The following is a 22,280-nucleotide window of genomic DNA, read 5'->3' as shown; positions in this document are numbered from 1 at the left end:
AACATGAGATAAACAACATGACGATAAACAACATGACGATAAACAACATGACGATAAACAACATGACGATAAACAACATGACGATAAACAACTTGACGATAAACATGACGATAAACAACATGACTATATGCTACGCTCTTGATGCGCTCGCAGCCGTTTCACTAGCTCCACATGTACCAAACTCGGTATTACGCGACGCCAACAGACGACATAGGTAAATGACACATCTAAACATAATCACGAGACATGCGTGTCATGTAACATCATGACTACTTGCCACACTCATGATGCAATCGCGGCCGTTTCGCTAGCTTGACACATGTCAAATTTTGCATTACCTGACGTCAATGGATGACGAAGGTAAGTGACTGGTTCAAACATGATAATCATGATGTGTGTCATGTGATAACATGACTACATGCCACAGTCAAGGCTCTAATACATTTCGATGGGACGTGGTGCGCGTGCTTGCCGGCGTTCATTTCGACGCATCACGCCAGCGTTGCGACGCCAGGCGTCGGTCCTGCCGTATACTTGCAGGCGCGGGCCGCGCTGCGTTGTTTTGACGCATGCGCGTTTCAGCGCGTCCGGCGTGTCTCCGTCACAAATAGAGGAAGACGCAGTGTTGTCTGGGTAACGCATCGGCGCGAAATGCACCATGTCGCATTTCGCACCGGTTGCCGTTGGGCCGCACCGATGGACACTGGTCGCGCCAGTCGCGCCTGGCGTCAGACTATAAAGTGCTGGAGTTTTGCTAACGTAGCGTTGCTGTGCCCAGCGTGCGCGCGCGTCAACGCTACATTGGAGTATATTGGGTCCTTCATGATGCGCCCGCGGTCGTTTCGCTAGCTCCACATATACTAAAATTTGTATCACGTGACGTGAATAGATGAGGAAGGTAAACGACACATCCAAACATGCTGATTTTAAAATGACGTATCAGCCTTTCTCATTCGTGCTTCGCATTCCATAGATTCCCACTGTTTGTGGGATCGGCCAATTTTTTTAGGCATCTTTTTCTCGGTGACTAAAACTGATATTCATATAAGCCATACATCACTTTCTTCCAATTTTTTTGCTCTTTTAACTGAAGCAGGTTTATCAAAATGTGACTGATTTTTGCGAATCTTTAACAATAGGAACCTAAACATTGAGGTAATTGGCATCTATGAAAATTTTTAATACAAAACCTCTAAAGTTCATCATTTCTGTTCTGGCCCAGTGACCGTAGGCATTCTTGCAGAATACAACGAAAAATTATCAACTGTTTATCTTAGAATGTATGGGAAATAATTGGTACTTAGAAAATAAAACATGGTTTTTATATAGTCCAGTTTTAAGTTAGAATACGGCTGAAAAGCAAACACACTTCGTCACAAACTCCACGAAACTATATTTTTAGTAGCTAAAAGCTTGGTGATCAGTCATTTCTAAAGTCAATTCACTTTATAGCCTCGTGTAATGCTTGTGTTGCTTCTTTTGTAAGCTGTCATGCAGCTATATATCATCGCCGTGTGGTCAGTATTTTCAAGGAAATTGATTGTAGTTTGGCCAGGCTTGAATTGTAAGTATTTAATAACTGCAGATCGTGTGACACTACCATTATTAAATGCAAGAACGTGTGTATACGTGTGTATATCTCCTTGGGAATAACATAACTAGATGGCATTAGTTGTTTTCATGGCATATCCATGGAGTGAAGGATGATGAGCGGCGTGCTGCGTCCGTCCATCTGTGTGTTGCTCCGTCCATGCGTCCGTTCATTCACTCGTTCATACGTTCGTGCTTCTGTTCGTTCCTGCTTCCGTCCGTCCATCCGTCTGTGCTTGCGTTCGTGCTTCCACCTGTGCATCCGTGAGTCCGTTAGTTCACGCTTCCGTCCATTAGTCCGTCCGCCCGTCTGGACGACCTGACTTTAATGATTGTAGATCGATTGTTCGCGATACTCAAGCTGCAGCTTGAAAGAAAGTGAGGTTGTCATAAAACTGCCCCAGTTATCGTTGCAAAATTGACAAGTCAAGAAATGACGAGCCGTTGAAAAACGCTACATGCATATTACTGAGCCAAAGAACACTTATGTCACGTGGGCCTTTGTGTCATGCAGTTTGCATGGAAAGTGCTCATTCAATAATCTTGAAATTGCTTGCGATTAGGTTTTGGTAGCCGCAGGTGCACTGTAACTCATGTGCTATTGCATAGAACGGGGGGATGTTAATATTACTACAGAAGAATTCTGGGCAAAACATTTTCTGCATTAATTGTCAGCTTTGACATTGCTTCTCTTTGGCCCCACCGCGGTGGTCTAGTGGCTAAGGTACTCGACTGCTGACCCGTAGGTTGCGGGCTCGAATCCCGGCTGCGGCGGCTGCATTTCCGATGGAGGTGGAAATGTTGTAGGCCCGTGTGCTCAGATTTGGATGCACGTTAAAGAACCCCAGGTGATCGAAATCTCCGGAGCCCTCCACTACGGCGTCTCTCATAATCATATGGTGGTTTTGGGACGTTAAACCCCACAAATCAATCAGTCATCATTGCTTCTCTTTGCCGCAGATGAAGTGTACCGGCACTCCTCTAGAATCACAAACAGGTGTAACGAAGAAACGGCCACAAGCGCAGACACCGCATATAATAAAATATTTGTTGGAGAAGGCCTGTGACTTGGGTAATTTCGAAGGAAGGAGCGTCTCGCATGTCTCGGCTGCCAGCCTTTCCGTGCTTTCGATAGTTGTCACAGTTACACACAGTTTCGTGGTAGCCCGTCGACCTGTTCTGGTCTGATATTTTTATTTTTCGCCGCACAACTGCTTTAGCGCATAAAAAAAAGGAAAGGAAACGCATTGACCTCTCCACACACCAGCGGCGGCGGCCGAACAGCCGGTGGAAAGAGAGCGACGAAAATGTTCGAGGCCACATTCCTCTTCTAAGCGAACTTCTATGTATACGCACTCAACAAAGTTTTAGTCAGTGAGATCAAATCCCACGGGGAAGCTTGTTATTGACAGTATTTGGTCTCGTTTAGGTAGATGACTTCTTCTATTGTGTATGAGTTTACTTTAATTTTAATATTAGTTTATTTATTTATTAGTTCAACGGGGAAAGAGTTGGCAGGAAAGTGTAAGGGAGTGCACGGTCCCGCGATTCGGAGATGTACTCGGAACCTGGTAGATCATGGTATGAAATCCGGGTTAGCTTTGATGGCGCCGAGGGATGATGCCTTCAGTGATATCGCCGTACACCAACGTAACGACATCAATGACTAGCTTGTTGCCGCAAAGTTTTATTAGGTTATTCTTTTTTGGTATACTTGGCCTTTTTTTTTTCTCCCGAGGCAGGCGTACAGTGAAAAGTCTTCGGTGATGCAGCACTGTGATTGTCTGCGGTTTTTGGTGCATGACTATATATACAAGATCTCTATCTCTACAAGTTGTAAAGCGAGCAATTATGGGTCTGGTCACAGCAGGGTTGAGATCCGAATTCTTTTAATGTCATTTCGCATAGTTGGTATGCCAAGGTTTTCATTGTACATGTCGATTGCTAATTGTTCTGACTGTCTTTATGTTTCATTAGCACTGTAAATCAGACTAAAGAATAAAAGATTGAATGTGCGGGGATCATCCTCAGAATATTATATTTGAGAGGTAAAAGTGGCATTTATTCACACGAGTTGTGTGTCTTGATTACCTGTACTTTAATACTATATTCAGGAAAAGGAATGACGTGTAGTCAATGAGGGTGGCGACTTGGGCTTGTTGGTATGGTTGCATGATGATAGATGGTAGCGCAGACAACGAACACGGACAAGAGAAGGCACATAGACACAACACAGCGCTAACTTTCAACAACAGTTTATTACACGCAGATCTCCGTGGTGTATGCGATCCACCACGCCAACGTCGCACGTGCGTAGCTCTAAAAACCATCAAATATAACCAACGCGCGTGTTCCAATACTTTACAATTTTATATTTTTCAATCTTTTTTTGCTTTTTCTTTCTTCCTTTTATCCCATGTTACCACAAACCCTATCGCGAATACATGTAATCAAGTTCCTTATCTGTCAACACCACTGATGGGCTGCTCACACACGTGTCACCTAGCTCTGCAATTTTGCCGGCCTCCAATACCAATCTCCAATACAATATTGGTACAATACAATACCGACTCCAATACAATATTGGTATTGGAGGCCGGCAAAATTGCAGAGCTAGGTGACACGTGTGTGAGCAGCCCATCAGTGGTGTTGACAGATAAGGAACTTGATTACATGTATTCGCGATAGGGTTTGTGGTAACATGGGATAAAAGGAAGAAAGAAAAAGCAAAAAAAGATTGAAAAATATAAAATTGTAAAGTATTGGAACACGCGCGTTGGTTATATTTGATGGTTTTTAGAGCTACGCACGTGCGACGTTGGCGTGGTGGATCGCATACACCACGGAGATCTGCGTGTAATAAACTGTTGTTGAAAGTTAGCGCTGTGTTGTGTCTATGTGCCTTCTCTTGTCCGTGTTCGTTGTCTGCGCTACCATCTATCATCAGACGTGTAGTCACTCTCAATTTTTCTTAGTCATTCAGCTACAGTCACGAGCGTTTTGTCATGTTGTGCCAGTGTGATATGGAGACTTCATCTCGGCTAAAAGTGTACCTTGACCTGTTTGGATATATTGCAAGGCCAGCAGAGGGTGCTTCCGAAGCAGAATAGATAAGCGGACAGGGCTTTTTCTCAATGTTGGTAGGTAAAAGTAAGAATTCAAAGATGGCAGACGCAGTCATTGGCAATTTTAGCCCAAATGGGGCTCGGCGCACAATCAATGCCATATAACAAGTATGCGATGCCATGGGTGTTGGCAGGGGATGGCAAAAGGGGTACTTGCCCCTTCAAGCCATCCAGAACTTCATCGTGGCTTACTGCGCGAAGCACCCGGACATAGACTAACAAAAAGGGCACGGTTCAGTGCTGTACCGTGTCCTTTTCTCTAGTCTATGTCCGGGGATTTAGTGCTGTAAGCCACGATGAATCTTCACCAACTAGCCCAGTTTTCCGTCTTGCATCCAAAACTCCCCCTTCCCATTCCTCCTAAGCTAAACCAACGTTGCGCTTCTGCCCCAGTAGCGATGCAAGACGGTTTGCACCTCCCAAATCAAAAATCCTGCCGAGGCCCTTGTGCGATGCATATTCGGAATATCGGTTTCACCTGCAAAAGAATATGGCCGGCCAGGTAAGTGTTGGCCATCGAAGCGTTGCTGCCAAGCTCACTTGATCTCATGTGGTCAATGCAGGAATTTTTAACGCAGGTCGGTGACGTTAGGATCAGCTGAATACCACGATCTGGTGGAGGGTGCGCAAAAAGCTGATAACGTGGCTCGATTAAACTCCTCACGTTGTCATGACACCTCTCGAAGAGTGCTGAATTCGGGAACTGTGAAATGGCCAAGTCCGTGGTGGGACTGTCGACGCTGCCGTGACTTAGTCAATGGTGTAACCACGTGGAATCTTTCGACCGCCTTGATTTTCACGCCACGCAGGATTCAGGCCACCAACTTGTTATGTGGTGTGTCATCTCGTGCAACGTTATATAATCTCTTACCACATAATACTGCGTCAGTTATTGGTATTTCTCGATAGAATGTATGGTTCTTTCATATATTCTTTCTCTTGAGAAGATTCGTTCACCGGTGTGACTTTGTGGTAGAAAGCTTGTTTGCCATGCCGAATGCCTGCATTCAAATAGGCCTCTCCCCTTTTATTGGTTTTTATTCCGTGCAATAGCTGCAATGGAAACTGGTGGCAGTGGACGTCGCCACCAAGATTGCCAGGCTGTTGTTCGGCACTAAGACTAACTTACACTGTTGAAAAAAATCATTCTTAACTGCGTCTTAGGGATTGTGATTTGGTGTTCATTCCGTTCATTTTTTCAGCTTTGAGTGTTTGTGCACATGTCGACCGAATTTCCACCATGGACGTGCAAGGTGCTGTAGCTTGATAAGAGAAAGCCATCGGTGCCTTATATGAGTACAAGGTCCGGCGTCCGGTGGCGAGAAATAAGTGTATTAAGCGTAAACAACACCTCGAGTCGCAGCATGCAGAACCAGTGGTGGTGTTTAGACAAATCGAAGGAGAACAAATGATGGGGACGAACAATGTAATTGATAGAGAACACCGTCACTTTATGTCTGTCGTCTGAGATTCTAAGCTTTCTCATATCCTCTGTTAAGCGAACATTTATTTTGTCTATTATTTATATTATGACAGTCCACATACGCACTAGTAGGCAATATTACCGACAGACATGCTGTCGACGTTGATCGATGAGGTCGTGCCCCGTTTAATGGGGAATCTACCTGGCCGTGTACGAGAAGGTGACAATGGCGAGGAAGAGCAGGGCTAGGGTCCAGATGACGTTCGCAGCTATGGCGTTCTGCACCTGTTGGTTGGCCATCGTGTAGTTACGCAGCATGGCGCCCCGGAGTCCGTGCACGGGCCACGCCTGCGGCACAGCGTAGCTGATTGGCCGCAGCACCGTCGGCGTCCCTTCCACCGGCCACAGCACACCTGCAGCGACATTCGCAGTTGAGTAATATATATGGCGTAAACGTTCTCTGGCGGAGAAGTTTTCACCGACCAAATACAACTTTCTCCCACTAATGAATGAATCATAAGAAAAAAAGATTAAGGCAGCTTCGCATTAGTCGTGAAATGATGGGCTAGGAAGTGTCTTCTTTCTCTTTCTTTCTTCCCATTTTTCTGTCTCTTTCTCCCTGCTTTTTATCTCTTTGTTGTCTCTCTTTCTATTTCTCTCTTTAATTTCTTTCTTACTCCGTCTATCTTGTTTTAGTGTTGAATTTTTTCATTCCTAGCACTTGCTTCCTTTTTTGTTCTGTTAGTTTCTTAAATAAATAAACAATCAATCGATCGATATCATAGATCAATTAATCAATCAAGTGTTAATTTTATCTTGTACATGTAAAGTGTAGATGGCAAGGTCAGAGCAGCGAATGTTACATTGCTTCACGGACCTTGCTACTCTTGGATGCCAGCAGTGGGCACAAAGCAGAATACAATCACTGCCCACAATGTTTGTATAAGTCACTATGCATTTACAAAAAATAAAACTGGCACAACGGACATGTGTATTCTAATTGGCAACAGTACTACGAGTGCAAGACTACACAGATTTATTCAGTGCATGAAAACATGAAAACATTTGATATTATGTAACACATGATGCTGAATAATGCTTTCGCGCATAGCAGAAAGTGACATAGCGGCCATAAAATGATATATTCCAGAACTTTAGAGCTTAACCTAGAAAAACCAGTTAGTTCTACTCTTTAACAATACCAAACTATTTTGTACCTTGGTATCGTATCATAAGAGGCGATAGAAATGTAAGATGAAGAATGTTGGGAAAAAATAAATCATTGTTCATTGTAATTTTTTTAAAAGCATGCAAAGCGGTAGTAAAAAATGTTTACAGGTACACCATTGTAATGTAAGAAAACATGCCGAATAGACAAATGATAGGGCTTATTCACGATTGCGCGGAACATTTTCTTTTGCAGAGTTTCTAATTTTGGTACGTTTGAGAATTTTTTTTACTCTTCAGACGAGCAGACAATGGCTGATGTGGCAATAAAAAAAAGCATTATACAAAGTAAGCTTAGTATTGGTGGCCAATATATATCTGTTACGCGGGGTGATTCCCGACTTTGGAAAGTGTTGAAATATTACTGACATGTGCGTCCTATGACATTGTAACGCTGAATGTTACTACCTAATGGTCTAAATGTGACCACGTAGTGATAAAGTACTGTGTGTGTGTGTCTGTCATCGTATCCTATCACAGAATCGCCTAAGGTGGACCATAGAGATGCTTTTCTTTTGGGAAGGAGGAGTACAGATTTTGTTTTTTCGGTTTATTTTAAGCTATTTAATTGATGAACAGGCGACAAGAGATGAGAGTGCGTGGTTTTGATATCTGCTAAGTGTTGTATACTATTACAAGAAAAGACGATGATGTCTACATGTATATTGCAACACTCATGTATGTGCATGAGTGTTTTATATATATATATACATATATATATATATGTATATATATATATATGTATATATGTATGTATGTATATATATATATGTATATATGTATGTATGTATATATGTATGTATGTATATATATGTAGAGCGCCGGAGTCTTCGTTATCACATTCGGCCATGGCTGCGAGCATTGTCGGCGGAAAGGTCGGCAATGTTTCTTGTAGGCAATGCTGGCTGCATCGCTGTGGTCGGTCGTGGCCACGCGACAGTTCATCTGCCTTCGTTTGTCTGGTGACTGTATACTGGCTATCTCGGATGTGGCCGGGCTCGGCGATCCTGCAGTTTCACTTGGATATTTATCAAACATCATTCCGGCGTCCGACACTGGCTATTACGTAGCAGTCGCAGCTCTCGGACGCCCTGTAGTTTGAAATACCGCTGATGGCGATGGCTCTGGTTGGTTGCGCTTATTGCTTTGTCATGGTCGCATGGTTTTGCTGGCCGTGTGTCATTTACAATGGTACCTACTTTATTATCTTTCGGTTGTCCATCTCATCAGTACATAATAACTGGACGATGGATGTGAGTGAGGTTGGACATGTCTGCACCCTCCGTCAAGATTGCAGTGGTTGTCCAACGGCATCTCTATCTCGCTACCTCTCTCTGTCAAACGTTCGATGCCCGGTTGGTCAATGACAGGTGTCATGTGAAAAACCACTCTGCTGTTGTCTGCATGTCTTTCAGTGGGTGGCAGTGTGATTGAGCTGGTTTTTGTTGTAAACAGGCTCACATGCCAGGGGGCAGGGCTGGCAATTATTGGTTTCTTCTGGATGGGGTGTAGGCTCGATCTGGTATAGTGGCACCTTTGACTCAATCTGGTATAGTGGCAGTTTAAAGAAAATGTTAGTATCGTCTGCGTACATAACTAATTGTGGTGACTTAGGGATATCACACAAGCCATTGATATACGTGATAAATATCAGAGGTCCAAGTATTGAGCCTCATGGAACACCCGTAGTCATTTCCACGTAAGACGAAACAATTATTTATGCTGACGTAGTGATTGATCTTTGTAAGGTAATAATAGTTTGAGTGCGTTACCCCGTACACAATACTTTTCAAGTTTATCAATTAATAGGTTGTAGCAAACAGAGTCAAATGCTTTTCTGAGATCAACAAATAGACCTAATATATACAATCGATTTTCAATATTCGATATCATTTCATGTTTAAGATTAATAAGAACTCCTTTACAAGATTTCTTTTTCTGAAAACCGTACTGCATGCATGTCATCAAAGACCTTTGTTGAAACAGGTAAGACAGAAATGGGCCGGTAATTTGTCATGACATGTTTATCCCCTGAGGTGTATCAGTGTAGCATGAAGATGAAGAAAACCATGTTCTTCATCTTCATGCTACACTGATACACTACCACCTCTGCTGTTTGTTCTTACTAGACCGTGGTATTCATGTTTCACAATATGGGGGGGGGGTAATCGTAATTCATAGTGAGCCATGTTTCACAGTACAATAGGATGTGAAAATTGTGTGTTATTGACTCAAACAAGCAATTCAGTTTGCCCTGTTTGTTTTTAATACTCCGCACATGACGGCAGAGTTATTGAATGATGGGATATTGTAATGTGCACTCTTCATTAGATCAAAGTTCCATCTTTATTGTTAGTGGACATAGCTCTTGAGTCCTGTGCCTCGGAGGTGACTGTTTTGGCCACGTCTTCCGGGCCTAATAAAGGCGTGTAGAGCACTACGTCGCAAGTGCTCGAGGTTGCCCCTCGATTCCCCATCCCTGCTCGCCCGCTTTACCTCTTAGAGCTTCGTTCAGGTTGCGGTTTGGGCCACGTGTCTACCAGCATGTCGCAGGACAAACCCTAAGGCGCTTCTTCATCCACCCCTCCGGCTACGACTGCCACAGCTCCTCAATCAGCGGATCCTCTCGCGAGCCCCCTCTGTTTGCTGGACTCCAGAATGAGGACATGGTCGACTGGCTACACTCTTGAAAAAAAAGTTAGTAATCAGTTAGTAAAGAGGTGTCTTTACTATTTTCTGGAGGTTTTTTTTTTTTTTTTACTGAATTCGCGGCATACTAGCCAGCAGCTGCTACAGCTTGTAACTTAAGCCGTTACTAACCAGGGAACTTTTCTTGATGTTTTTAACCAAGCACTAAGGCACCTACGTTGCCCGATCTTTCGTATATGCCACAGTACATTTTGCCATAATGGTGACATCGTAAGTGAAGCTTTATTAACTACATTGAAATAGAAGTTTCCGGCTACATAATGACATACACACATGCAATAAGAAGGGGACATGATGATGCGTAGAAAACAATTATCTTATAAATTCTGTGACTGCTAACCACCACGCGGTGTGTGATCGCAAAGCAGGGGCATATATAACCTTCAAGCTGTGGCTATAGTAGAAATCTCGTATTACCAAGTCTTGAAGATTTACTTGTGGATGCATTTGCGCGTCTGTTCTCATGATCTGCTCATATGAGTTCTCATACTCATATAAGCATATAATCATATGTGTTCTCATACTCATATGAGAATGAGGACTCATATTAGCATAGCATATGCTCATATGAGCATATGATATGCTTACATGATGATGGGTATCATTATATGTATGATCATATGGGAATCATACTTTATCATATGATCATGCGGTCAGTTCTGTATAAGTACGGTGCTGTGATGTACACTTATCACAGCATAGTTACATGGCGTTGTTAGAAACCATTAATTAATTTATGTGGCCCATGCCAATTCGTTTTTATCCTACACTTTTGTAATGGAATCATTTTGATATGGCGATTCACACGCACTATGAAGACAATACGCGCAAACCTATATTTGCGGGGGTTACTAACAATGTAGTAATGAACTAACCACCCGAGTCAGCACTATTTACTTACTAACTAGGTAGTAAACTTATTTCACTAATCTGCATTTTACTACCTTCCCTTTCTAAAAGGCTAGTGCTTTGTGTGGCAAGTGAATAGTTAGTATTTAGTTGGTGAATATGCCGACCTTTATTATTAATAGTGTACACTAATATGACATAGTGAGTGCGGCGAACCGTTGGAACGCTCCGCCACGGCTCCTTCTATCTTAGCAGCAAGGCGAAGACATGGTTTTTTTAACCACCAGATCGGCTTTCCCTACTGAAAGGTCTTCAAAAAACATCTCCGACAAGTCTTCGCTACTCCGGCAGTTCGAGCCAGCCTGGCGAAGAGAACACTTGATGGTCTCGAACAACTAGGCAAGTCCTATATCTCGTATATCTAGAATGGTCTCTCTCTCTCTTTCGACGCATCAACACCTCCATGACCGAGACAAAGTGCATCATCTACTCAAAGGCATAGGGTCTGTTGCCTCCAATGCTTTACCTCACCACCGTTGCAGACATTGTAGCTATATGCCAGTGCCTGGACGAGCTTGAGTCCACGCGGCTGCAGCCGAACCACTTTTCTTCAGCCGTCCCTGACAACCCTACTGCCGACTCCTCGTTGTAAGCCGCATGATCCGCACAATCATAGAACTGCCGTCACTTGGTTTTCTAGCACGCCAGTTTCCTTCTGATACCGCCAGTACAAATTTAGGTGATGTTGTTAAAGGTACCTGAAACGGTTTTTTTTACATTCCGTTTTTGATTAGACAGCTACTAGAGCAAATCACTGGCACCAAAGTTCATTCGAAACACCCATTATCACCGAAGCTATAAGTACTAAAAAAAGAACCCTCCTCCTCAGCTCTACCTTTCACCCTCAACTGCCTTCAACTCTTACTTGGAGCGCTAGAGACTAAGCTCCGCCTTCACGGCGTCTGCGCCACGATGTGACCGCACACGCGTGAATTTCGCCGCCGATCCGACATTGGCAGTCTGTGCTGCGTGTTCCACAGCCAGTCAGATCAGTGGCAGAGCGTGATTGATTCATGTGTGGGGTATGACGTCCCAAAACCACCACATGATTACGAGAGACGCCGCAGTGGAGGGCTCCGCAAATTTCGACCACCTGGGGGTTCTTCAACGTGCAACCATATCTGAGCACACAGATGCCGCTACCGGCATCTGCGCTGCCCCTTACCCGCGCTGGCCTTTACTTCTCAGTTATATGAATTTTCAAATTCCACATCATCATCATCATCATCATCATCATCAGCCTGACTACGTTCACTGCAGGACAAAAGCCTCTCCTATGTTCCGCCAAATAATCCGGTCCTGTGCTAGCTGCTGCCAATTTATACCCGCAAACTTCTTAATCTCATCTGCCCACCTAACCTGTCTCCCCCTAGCCCCCTTCCCTTCTCTGGGAATCCAGTTAGTTACCCTTAATGACCACCATCTGTTATCCTGTCTACGCACTACATGCCCGGCCTATGTCCATTTCCTCTTCTTGATTTCAACTATATCCTTAACCCCCGTTTGTTCCCTAATCCACTCTGCTCTCTTATTATCTCTTAAGGTTACTCCTACCCTTTTTCTTTCCATTGCTCGCTGCGTCGTCCTCAATTTAAGCTGAACCCTCTTTGTAATAACCGCAGGTAATAACCATGGAGCCGAACCACGAGATTGAAGTAACTAGAAGAATAAGAATGGGGTGGAGCACATTTGGCAAGCACTCTCCAATTATGACAGGTAGATTGCTACTATCCCTCAAGAGGAAGGTATATAACAGCTGTATCTTGCCGGTACTTAGCTACGGAGCAGAAACCTGGAGACTTACTAAGAGGGTTCACCTTAAATTGAGGATGACACAGCGAGCAATGAAATCCCACATAAGTTAACCAGAAATAACCGACCATTTCGACCTCTAAACTTTTTTTAAACACTCAACCGGTCACAGAATACAAAGCCTATATTGCCACGTTCCTTTTCTCAAGTTTTGTTATCACCCTGTTACACTACGTTCAGCGCAAACCACGCCTACGATGTTCTGAAAGCTTCGAAGCTAAAGTAGATCGTTTTGTTAAGATTATGCCCACTTTGTAAACGTTTCAGATTATTTTGGAACCTAAATCACCGCTAGGGATAATGCTAGAACATTCCAAGGCAAGTGTATAAATACCGATGCGATGTCAGTTGATCGACAACCGAAGCTCTGCTCGCCGCTATCAGTGCCAGTGTCTAGCTGTAATCTGACTTTACTTTTACGTCGCCACAAGTTAGTCCCGAATAAACAGTTTATTGTCCGACCATTCAGTCTCCTGCCTTCAGCCACGTCACGGACCCGTGACATTATAATGTTAACTTTTATGAGTTTGATGTCTTTCACGGTCCACTGTCGCTGTATCAGCTTTGCACTGTATTAACGCAGTTTTTCACAATGTACAGGTTCTTCGCTTGTCCGTCTTTCAGGAAGCCTTCCACTTAGTTGTGTTTATTCCAGATTATTTTTCGCTACTATTGTATTATTGTCGTATTTTCTTTTTATTCTTTCCATGTTGCGTTGATATCTTTTCAGTGTACGTATTCACTCTTTTTGTTTGATTTCTTTATCTGAAGACTGCCTGTATTGCGCTGTTTATGTTTATTGCTTAATTTTGGGTGCTCCTGCACAAAGACCTCATGGTTGTTGCTGTGCACGATAAAAAAATAATTGATTTATCACTATTAATATTGTGGGCATTCGTTATGCACTTCATCTCATATATACATTATCACAACCATCTTCATCTGTCTGAGTCTCTGTCCTCTTCTTCACTGGGTGTCACCACAATCATGATCGCATGTGTGTGCGCTCTGTCTCAGACTGTCCGTTCGTTGCTAAGCCCTTGGGTTGAATAAACGCTGTCTCAACCCAGGCGTCATACGTGGTGGAGGTGGATTTTCGGTCCTCTCCCATCTTGCTCGACTCCCTGGAGCTTCAATCAGGCCGTCGTTTGCCCCCACTGTCCGGCAGCATGTCACAGAACGAACCTGTCAGCGCTGTCGTTATCCCCCCCCCCCCCCCCCCCGCCGTCTTCAACCGCGACTCCTGCTTACGTACACAGCCACCAGCGTGATCTGCCTCTCTTCGCCGATCTTCGCGGGGAAGACGAGGAGGACTGGCATGATGAGTACAACTGCGTGAGTGTGTCTAATCGCTGGGACGATAGCGCCAAGCTCCGTTACGTCTCTTTCTACTTGACTGGTGTGGGGAAGACATGGTACTTTAACCAGATCATCGACATACCCGACTGGGCGACCTTCGAGCAGCAGCTCCTTCACGTTTTTGGCACACCGGCCATTGGGTCCGCAGTCGCGAAGAGAACTCTCGACACTCCCAAACAACATTCCAGTGAGTCGTACACGTCGTACATCGAGGACGTTCTTGCGCTCTGCCGGCGTGCCAATTCATCTATGCCGAAGCCCGACAAAGTACGCCTCACTTAGAAGGGTATAGGCCCTGTTGCCTTCAATGCCCTGGTTGCTCAGAACCCGGCTACCATAGCCGACGTCGTCACGACTAGTCAGCGCCTCGATACTCTGGACTCGGTTCGTCTACAACCAGACATTGGCGAACATTATTCCATGACTAACAGACCTCTCCATTACCTCATAAGAGACATAATACGTGAAGAATTGCATAACATGGGTTTCTCACCTCCTTCACCGTGTTCTCCAAAGTCTACTGGAGCGGCATTACGCGACATTATCAGGGAGAAACGGACATCTCTGAACTTTCCTGCTCACGTCCAGTCACCCCCGTCTCGGCCCATACGAACCTACGCGAAAGTCCCTGCCACGCCTCCCAGCGAAGTAAACATGACGTTGCCGTTACCATCGTATGCATCGGTCGCTGCCGCTTCTCCCCTCAGCTTCCATTCGGCGCCGCCTTACCCTTCCTCTGCACACCTGAGCGCACTCTCTTAAGGTACTCCGCATGCTTTCTAGCCCTCCCCCTGGCGCTCATCTCGCCCAGTTTGCTATTACTGTGGGTATCGCGACCACATTTCTCGTTTCTGCCGCAAGCACCAGTAAGACGAGCGTAGCAATTACGACATGCGTGAACGAGATACCACAGAACACTTCGTCCTATCAAGGTCAACGCCATTCATCGCCTCCTCACTGGTCTCCATCTCCGCCCGCATCGAGTGCACCACGGAACAGCCAGAACTTCAGACTCCGTTCACCTACACCCTTTCGCCGCTCCTCCTCCCCACTTCGGCCTGCCTCATTCGCTACTGCCAGTCATTCGGAAAACTAAGTGATGCAGTTTCTGGGGGAAAAACTGCATTCCAAATTAGGACTGATATTCGTCTATCAGGCCCTTGCAACATGATTTCGGTGGTAGTGGAAGGAGTGTACGTGGATGCTCTGGTGAACACGGGTGCAGCATTTTATGTTATGCGTGTTGATCTAGGCCAACGTCTGAAGAAAGTGATGACCCCTTACGATGGAACCACGTTGGTTGCTGCCTAGGGATATACCATTCGCTCTTGCGCTTATTGTACAACCCATGTTTTTATTAATGGTATCCGACATCACATTCAGTTCCCCGTCCTAACTGACCACTCTCACTAATTACTTTAGGATGAAATTTTCTTTCATCTGCCTCGGCGACTATTTGCTGTGGCCAACGCTTCGTTCACCTCACCGACACGGACTGCACGCTTAACGATGACACCCAGAGGATATACTTTGCTTGACAGCTGCGGAATATACCGAATTACCACCAGGTCAAGAGGGAATTGTAGCTATTACCTCCAAAGACATCGACCATGGTGACGTCTTGGTCTCGCCATGATTTAGTTGCGTCGGTAAAGACATCGTTCTCGCTTCTGGTGTGAATCGTTTTCTCAATGGTTCCGCACTTGTCACCGCCGTGAATACAACATCCGAAAAAACTCTGTTTCCTCAGAACACCACGGTGGCCTGCGTGACCGATCTCGCACCTGCGTGCGTCGTGCCACTTCATGCCGTCACCTCCAACGACCGCCCAAGTGGTGAGCCTGCTCCTTCTTCCGCCTTTACTGCAGCCATTAGCAATGGCTCGACACCTTCACAGACGCAACAGCTGCTTGCTTTGTTAAAGAAACACGCAAGTTCTTTCGATGTTTGCTCCTGGACGTTGGGCTGCACTGCTACTATAACGCATTGAATCTACACAGTCGGAACATCTGTTGTACACCGCCGGTCCTACTGTGTGTCTCCAGCTGAGAGAGAAAGTATGGAAGAAAACGTAGCTCACATGCTCAAACGAGAGGTAATTCCCCCCTCATCTAGCCCTTGGTCTTCGCCTGTGGTTCTGGTTCGTAAGAAGGATGGCTCAGTGTGCTTTTGCGTCGATTACAGGGCGCTCAACAAGCTCAATCGCAAGGATATGTACCCACCACGCATGGATGACGCCCTTGATTCTCTACAAGGCGCGAAATACTTTTCCAGCCTCGACCTGCGTTCCTATGCACGCAGACGATAAAGAGAAAACTACATTCGCAACCACAGACGGGCTATACGAATTGAACGTTAAGCCTTTCGAGCTGTGCAACGCACCCACTACCTTTGAGCGCATGATTGATACCATGCTGCGCCGCCTCAAATCGAAGACTCGTCACATCTATTGGCAAACGATGAATAGTGACCGCCGTAGACCACCTGACACGCTACGCGGAGACGTCTGTGTCAAGTGCCTCTGCTTCGGAAGTTGCAGACTTCATTCTGCACGCCATCATTCTGCGCTACGGCGCCCCTCGTATATTACTGAGTGACCGTGGAAGAGTGTTCCTGTCAGAAGTGCTAAATGAAGTATTGCGCGCCCCTGGAATAACACACGAGACAGCTTCAAGCTACCACCCTCAAACCAATGGTCTCACCGAGATATTTCATCGTACTCTTGCTGATATAATAGCCGTTTACATCAGTCCAGACCACAAAAACTTCGATATGCTTCTCCCATTTCTCACCTTTGCCTACAACACGGCTGTTCAGCGCACCACCGGATATTCGCCATTCTACCTCGTTTATGAACGTTCTCTTATTTTCTTTCTCGACGTTTCCTTTTTCGACACCATCAACTCTTCTCCGTCTTCCAGCGAGGAGTACATTTCAAGACAAGCCCTGTGTCGTGATAGTGCTCGCATCAACACGGAAGCGCGACAGCAAGATAGAAAAGTCATTTATGATGCATCCCATCGCCTTGTATTCTTACGACTTGGTGACGAGGTGCTCTTGTTCACGCCTATTCGTAAAACTGGTCTGTGTGACAAGTTTCAGCCATACTTCATTGGGCCTTACATAGTTTTCGAGCACGAATTCGTCCGTTATTCATCGCATGACCCCACTTGTTGTCCCAACAGACAGCCCTCACCTCACAACAGAGATCGTGCACGTTTCTCGCATGAAGCCTTTCAGGCAACGTTCTCTGTCACGTTGACTTGCTCGACCAGGTTGGCCGCTTCCACGTGGGCAGAACTAGTGTTGTCATTCGTTATGCGCTTCTCATACATGCATTTTTATGATCATTATCATCCGTCTGGGTCTCTGTCCTCATCTTTACTGGATGTCACCACAGTCATTGTCGGATGTGTGCACGCTCTGTCTCAGACTGCCCGTTCGCTGCTGAGCCCTTGGGCTGAATAAACGCTGTCTCAACCCAGACGTAGCAGTATTACTAAGTCTAGGCCCATGGGCGTCTAAGATTTCATCGAAATAAAAGCATGGTCACGCCAACGGGATTCCACCCCGCGACCTTTATGCATGAGCAGTCGGGCGCCATCACCACTGTACCATTGAGGCGAGATTCACTTCTACACCAAATGCTTTCATTAAAATCGTATAATTAACTTTGCTTATTACCTATCTCCATTGCTACAAGTCAACTTTCGCTAATCAACTCACTACTACATTAATTTACTTTGATCATCATCATATGCGCGCACTGTCATGCCTTCACCCGCTTCAGTATGGCTTTCGCTGCGCCACACGGAGGCCGTTTCACCCAACGGACTTTACACAATGGCCTTTACAAACTGCCGTGCTTGCTCGCGGACAACGTCTTTTAAAAAATGAATATAAGGCAAACTGCGCGAACGCCACGGCAACTGAAGGTAGCCACAAAATTGCATCCACGTTTCCTACGTGAAAATAACAAGAGACAAAGACCCCATTTTAGATATGACGCAGCGAAAGCCCGCAAGACTTTTAAATTTGTTTAAGTTCTTTGTTAGCACAAGTGGCTGACACTTAGTATCTACGCAGGAGCGGTGACAACAGACATGGGTAATTTTAACGTGTGAGCGTTAAGAAAAAGCTGTCATTGGCAGCATTGACCCGACGAATGCAAAGAATAAATGGCAGGGTCCCAGCAAGAATCATTTTTGCACGAGTGAGAGCGTTGCTCCTTTCACACGTACGTACCTGAAATGCCTAATAACTCTGCCTCTTTGAGTAAGCGTATACGTCGGATTCTGGATATTCCGTGTTCTCGCTTGAAAAAACCTTGCGATGAACTTCACCGGCGAATGGTAGTTTAAGCCAAGAAAATATTTTCAAGAAACGCAGCAAACAGTTTTTTGCAATTCTGTGAAGAAAATGCTCAATAAAACAAACTGAAAAACTGAAACTACACCTTTGTACAATACTATACTTGTAGCTTTCCTTTCACTGTCTGTCTGTCTATCTATCTATCTATCTATCTATCTATCTATCTATCTATCTATCTATCTATCTATCTATCTATCTATCTATCTATCTATCTATCTATCTATCTCTATATCTATCTGTCTATGTTGATGTCTATCTATTTTGATATCTATCTATCTATCTATCTGATAGATATCTATCTATGTATCTATCTAATATCTATCAGATATCTATCTATCTATCTATCTGATAGATAGATATCTATCTATCTATCTGATAGATAGATATCTATCTATCTATCTATCTATCTGATAGATAGATATCTATCTATCTATCTATCTGATAGATAGATATCTATCTATCTATCTGATAGATAGATAGATAGATAATCTGTCTCTCCGTCTAGCAACTTACGTTTGGGTGCTCTCGTGGTCACCCCCTTAATTTGGCGGGAACCAAAATTAGCATGGGAGGGTAAGATGGTTTCACGAAGATGACGCGCCGGTCAAGACATGAATGTTGTCACGATTCAGTCGCGTACGTCGTCAAACACTTCCCGCCAGACAGTGACACATGTATACTCACGGGCGGTATGTGCCGCTGTTATGTGACAGGTGATTGACACTTGGTATTACCCAGGAACGACGAGAGTCCACATGTGCAATTTTAACGCGCGAGCGTTAAGGAATACCCGACATCGGTAGCGTCAACCCGACGATTTCAAAGAATGTCAGGGTCCCAGTTGCAATCGAACCCAAGCATTCTGCGCAGAGCTATGCCAAGCCTCGGAACTACTTTATAAATAGACGCTGATCTTCGTTAAACATCAATAGTGGTTGAAGTGCTGCTATGCCTACCCAATATTATAAACATTACGTATGTACTCCTTTGATACAGCCGTCACGTCGGGTTAAGGTCAATTGTGGTTAGTTGTCATGCGCTGAAGTTTATTTAAGTCGCAGTGTCCAGGGCCAGCGTCCCCGCGAGTATTAGGGCTTCATGTCAGCTCCTGGTGTTGCTAATACACGCGTTCCAGTTGGCATCGTTGCGCAAGTGCAAACAACTGGTTGTATAAACATCTGAAACTCATCAACCCAATAATGTAGACATTACGTATGTACTCCTTTATATGTCTGTGCGTGCAACATTTGTACATATATTTAGTGTCATTTTATGATGTGTTGCTCAATAAAAAAATTGAAACGTAATCACCTTCTCTCCGCATGCTTCGCATATCATCGATTCCCAGGTACGTGGGATCTGGCGAATTTTTCTAGGGGCGAAGCTCCTTATGCATTTGGTCGTGTGTCCGCGATGTATGCTGTTGTCGTTGTTGTGGTTGTCGTTGTTGTAGTTGTCGTCGTTGTAGTCGTCGTCGTTGTTGTTGTAGCAGCAGCAGCAGCAGCACAAGTAGGTAGCCACCTTTCGTTCAGTCCTTGGAATATCTTCTGGATGGCGGTACTTCTAAAAGATGCGAGATGACAGTAGTTGGAGTGTTCACTATATGGATGGATGGACGGAAAGACAGAATCAGACGGACGGGTGCACGGGCGGATGGAAGCAAGAATGAAAGAACGGACGGACTTATGTTTCGCTTCACTCATCCTCATTCAGTCCGTAGATATGTTGTGATTTTTTCTCTCTCCCTCTTGAATATAAGAGCGACGATTCAATGCATGCATTATGGTTAGAGCCAGTTAGGGACGCGCATAAACTTGAGAGTTCCCCTGACAACGCAAAGGGATGCAAACAACGCCACTGACCTCCCATGAGCAACGCCGGGTAGAGTGCAGCCAGGGACAGCAACAGCGCCGTCGCTTCATCTTTGGACACTGAAGAGGTGAAGAAACCTGCGAAAAATGTCACCTACTCCTCAGAACTGACGACAATGCCACACGCCCACGCCAAGAGTTCATTATTTTGAAGCATTTCATACCGCAACTAAATGCTCATTCGCATTTATGACTTGCACAGGTTGCATGAGACTATAGTTGCGACTGGCGACCAAAAAGCGTCTCTTAGGCATCCAGTTCTGACACCAACGGACACCTTATATCCGTCGCCGTTCAGAATTCGTGCCTGATCGCATGATCCCACATTCGCATTAATGTAACGTGGATTATTTGTCCAGATTTTCGCTATCAAAGTTGACCCTCCCGTTAACATTGAGTATCGAAATATGATCACTTTTTTTTCTTTATAAACGAAATAAAATGTCACCCCTCGTGTAGCAACTGTGGTGGCGTTACAATCGACTATGTGGTATCATAGAATTACGGTATTATAGGCTTGCTTCTGATTACGGTAGCTTGCATTGCCAATGCCCCGTAAAATAAGCTGACGTTCTCTTCCAGCGTATGTGATGCGATGAGAGGTTTGGTACTTGAGTCACGTGCCTGAAAAAAAAAATGACGCCCCCATCTATCCTCGGAGGAAAATGCATGACAGTGTGGGGAAAGGAGAATGATCATGTCAACGTTGCGTAATAGGTGACCAGTAAAATAGCGAGAGATTGTGGGAGCCACCGTATGCTACCGGCTTCCGGTTCGAGAAGTCTGCAGATGACGGCGAACCACTTCGCCGCAAGCCTCAAATCATTCAAGATTCGCGTGCGTGGTCGCCCGTTCATCTTCGTCCTGAGAAACCATGGTTGGTTGTTCAGCCGTTGGCTGCTTCAACTAGGGCGTGAAAGGCAAACGCAAGTATCAATTCCAATGGAATAAATAAAAATGAGGAGGGCCATGGCTGTGTTTAGAGAGCCACAGCGACAGGTAGCCTTCGAGTGTGGAACGCTAAAACCAGAGTGTGCGAAAACCATTTTATTACAAGTACGTGTGTATTGCACACTAAAAAAAGCTTAAGCATAAATTTGCTGCGAATAATATATTGAGAAACAAATTGACGGCGCAGGCGCGCTTAAGCAAAGACGGGAATGCGCCGGCGAAATCTACCCCCTTACGAGTGAGCACCGGCAATCGCACCCATATATATCACAAAAAAAAACGAAAGCTTCCTTCAAGAGTAAGTTTACACGAAGCGCTGGACGAGTCCATTCGCGTTTATCTTAATCAAACTGTGCGCCAGGACGGCACCCAAAGGAAGAAGTGCGTTAAACAAGCGCAGGATTTCGATTATTTGGCGCAGTCTATGTCTGACTGTATTGTTTATGTGCTGCCGTGCCGCGCAGCTCGATCAAGATCAGCGTTCAAATAAGCGTCTGGGTTCGACTAAGAAATGCATCTTATAGCGCGCTGAAGGCTAGAAACAACAACAAAAAAGATATGTCAACGCGCTCAATACGTGCTGCGCTTCATGGCGATCGACCCACAATGTCGGCCGAAGCAGCGATCCCGAAATGAACACTTAGCACACTGCTACAGCCATCCCCATCCCCTGAGATTTTTAAAATGGTGATTTTTTTTTATCTGCAGTAACGTATCATACAATAAAACTGCTTTCTGTATCGACTGATCTGCTAGCCAAACTGACAGTACTCCCGAGCAGCATAAAAGCATTGCAGGCCATTTGAGGGCGATAAAAAAGTTTCCTTACCGTTCATGGCTTTCGTAACTTGTCATCGTCACGGTTAGCAGAAACAAAAAAAAAAAAAAAAACTTCTAAAGCACTGACATTGCACGGAGAGGTGCTTTTCTCAA

The 22,280-nt window shown here is 45.0% G+C and overlaps 1 protein-coding gene across 2 annotated transcripts in view; it reads right to left on the bottom strand.

Moving 5' to 3' along the window:
- Positions 1-6,142: 6,142 nt before the first annotated feature.
- LOC142776107 (ABC transporter G family member 20-like) overlaps positions 6,143-22,280 on the bottom strand; it is a 46,641-nt gene continuing 30,503 nt past the window's right edge. For both annotated transcript variants that reach the window (XM_075879173.1, XM_075879110.1), the window contains exons 2-3: positions 20,388-20,474; positions 6,143-6,551 (exon numbers count right to left, since the gene is read on the bottom strand). In XM_075879173.1, the coding sequence (XP_075735288.1) occupies positions 6,337-6,551; positions 20,388-20,474 (302 nt within the window). In that variant the 3' untranslated portion in view covers positions 6,143-6,336. The remainder of the gene's footprint in view (positions 6,552-20,387; positions 20,475-22,280) is intronic.

This window comes from Rhipicephalus microplus, chromosome 1, assembly GCF_043290135.1.
Source record: "Rhipicephalus microplus isolate Deutch F79 chromosome 1, USDA_Rmic, whole genome shotgun sequence".
NCBI classification, from domain to species: Eukaryota; Metazoa; Arthropoda; class Arachnida; order Ixodida; family Ixodidae; genus Rhipicephalus; species Rhipicephalus microplus.
The sequence above is the reverse complement of the archived record's forward strand: the minus strand, read 5'-3'. Positions and strand labels throughout refer to the sequence as shown.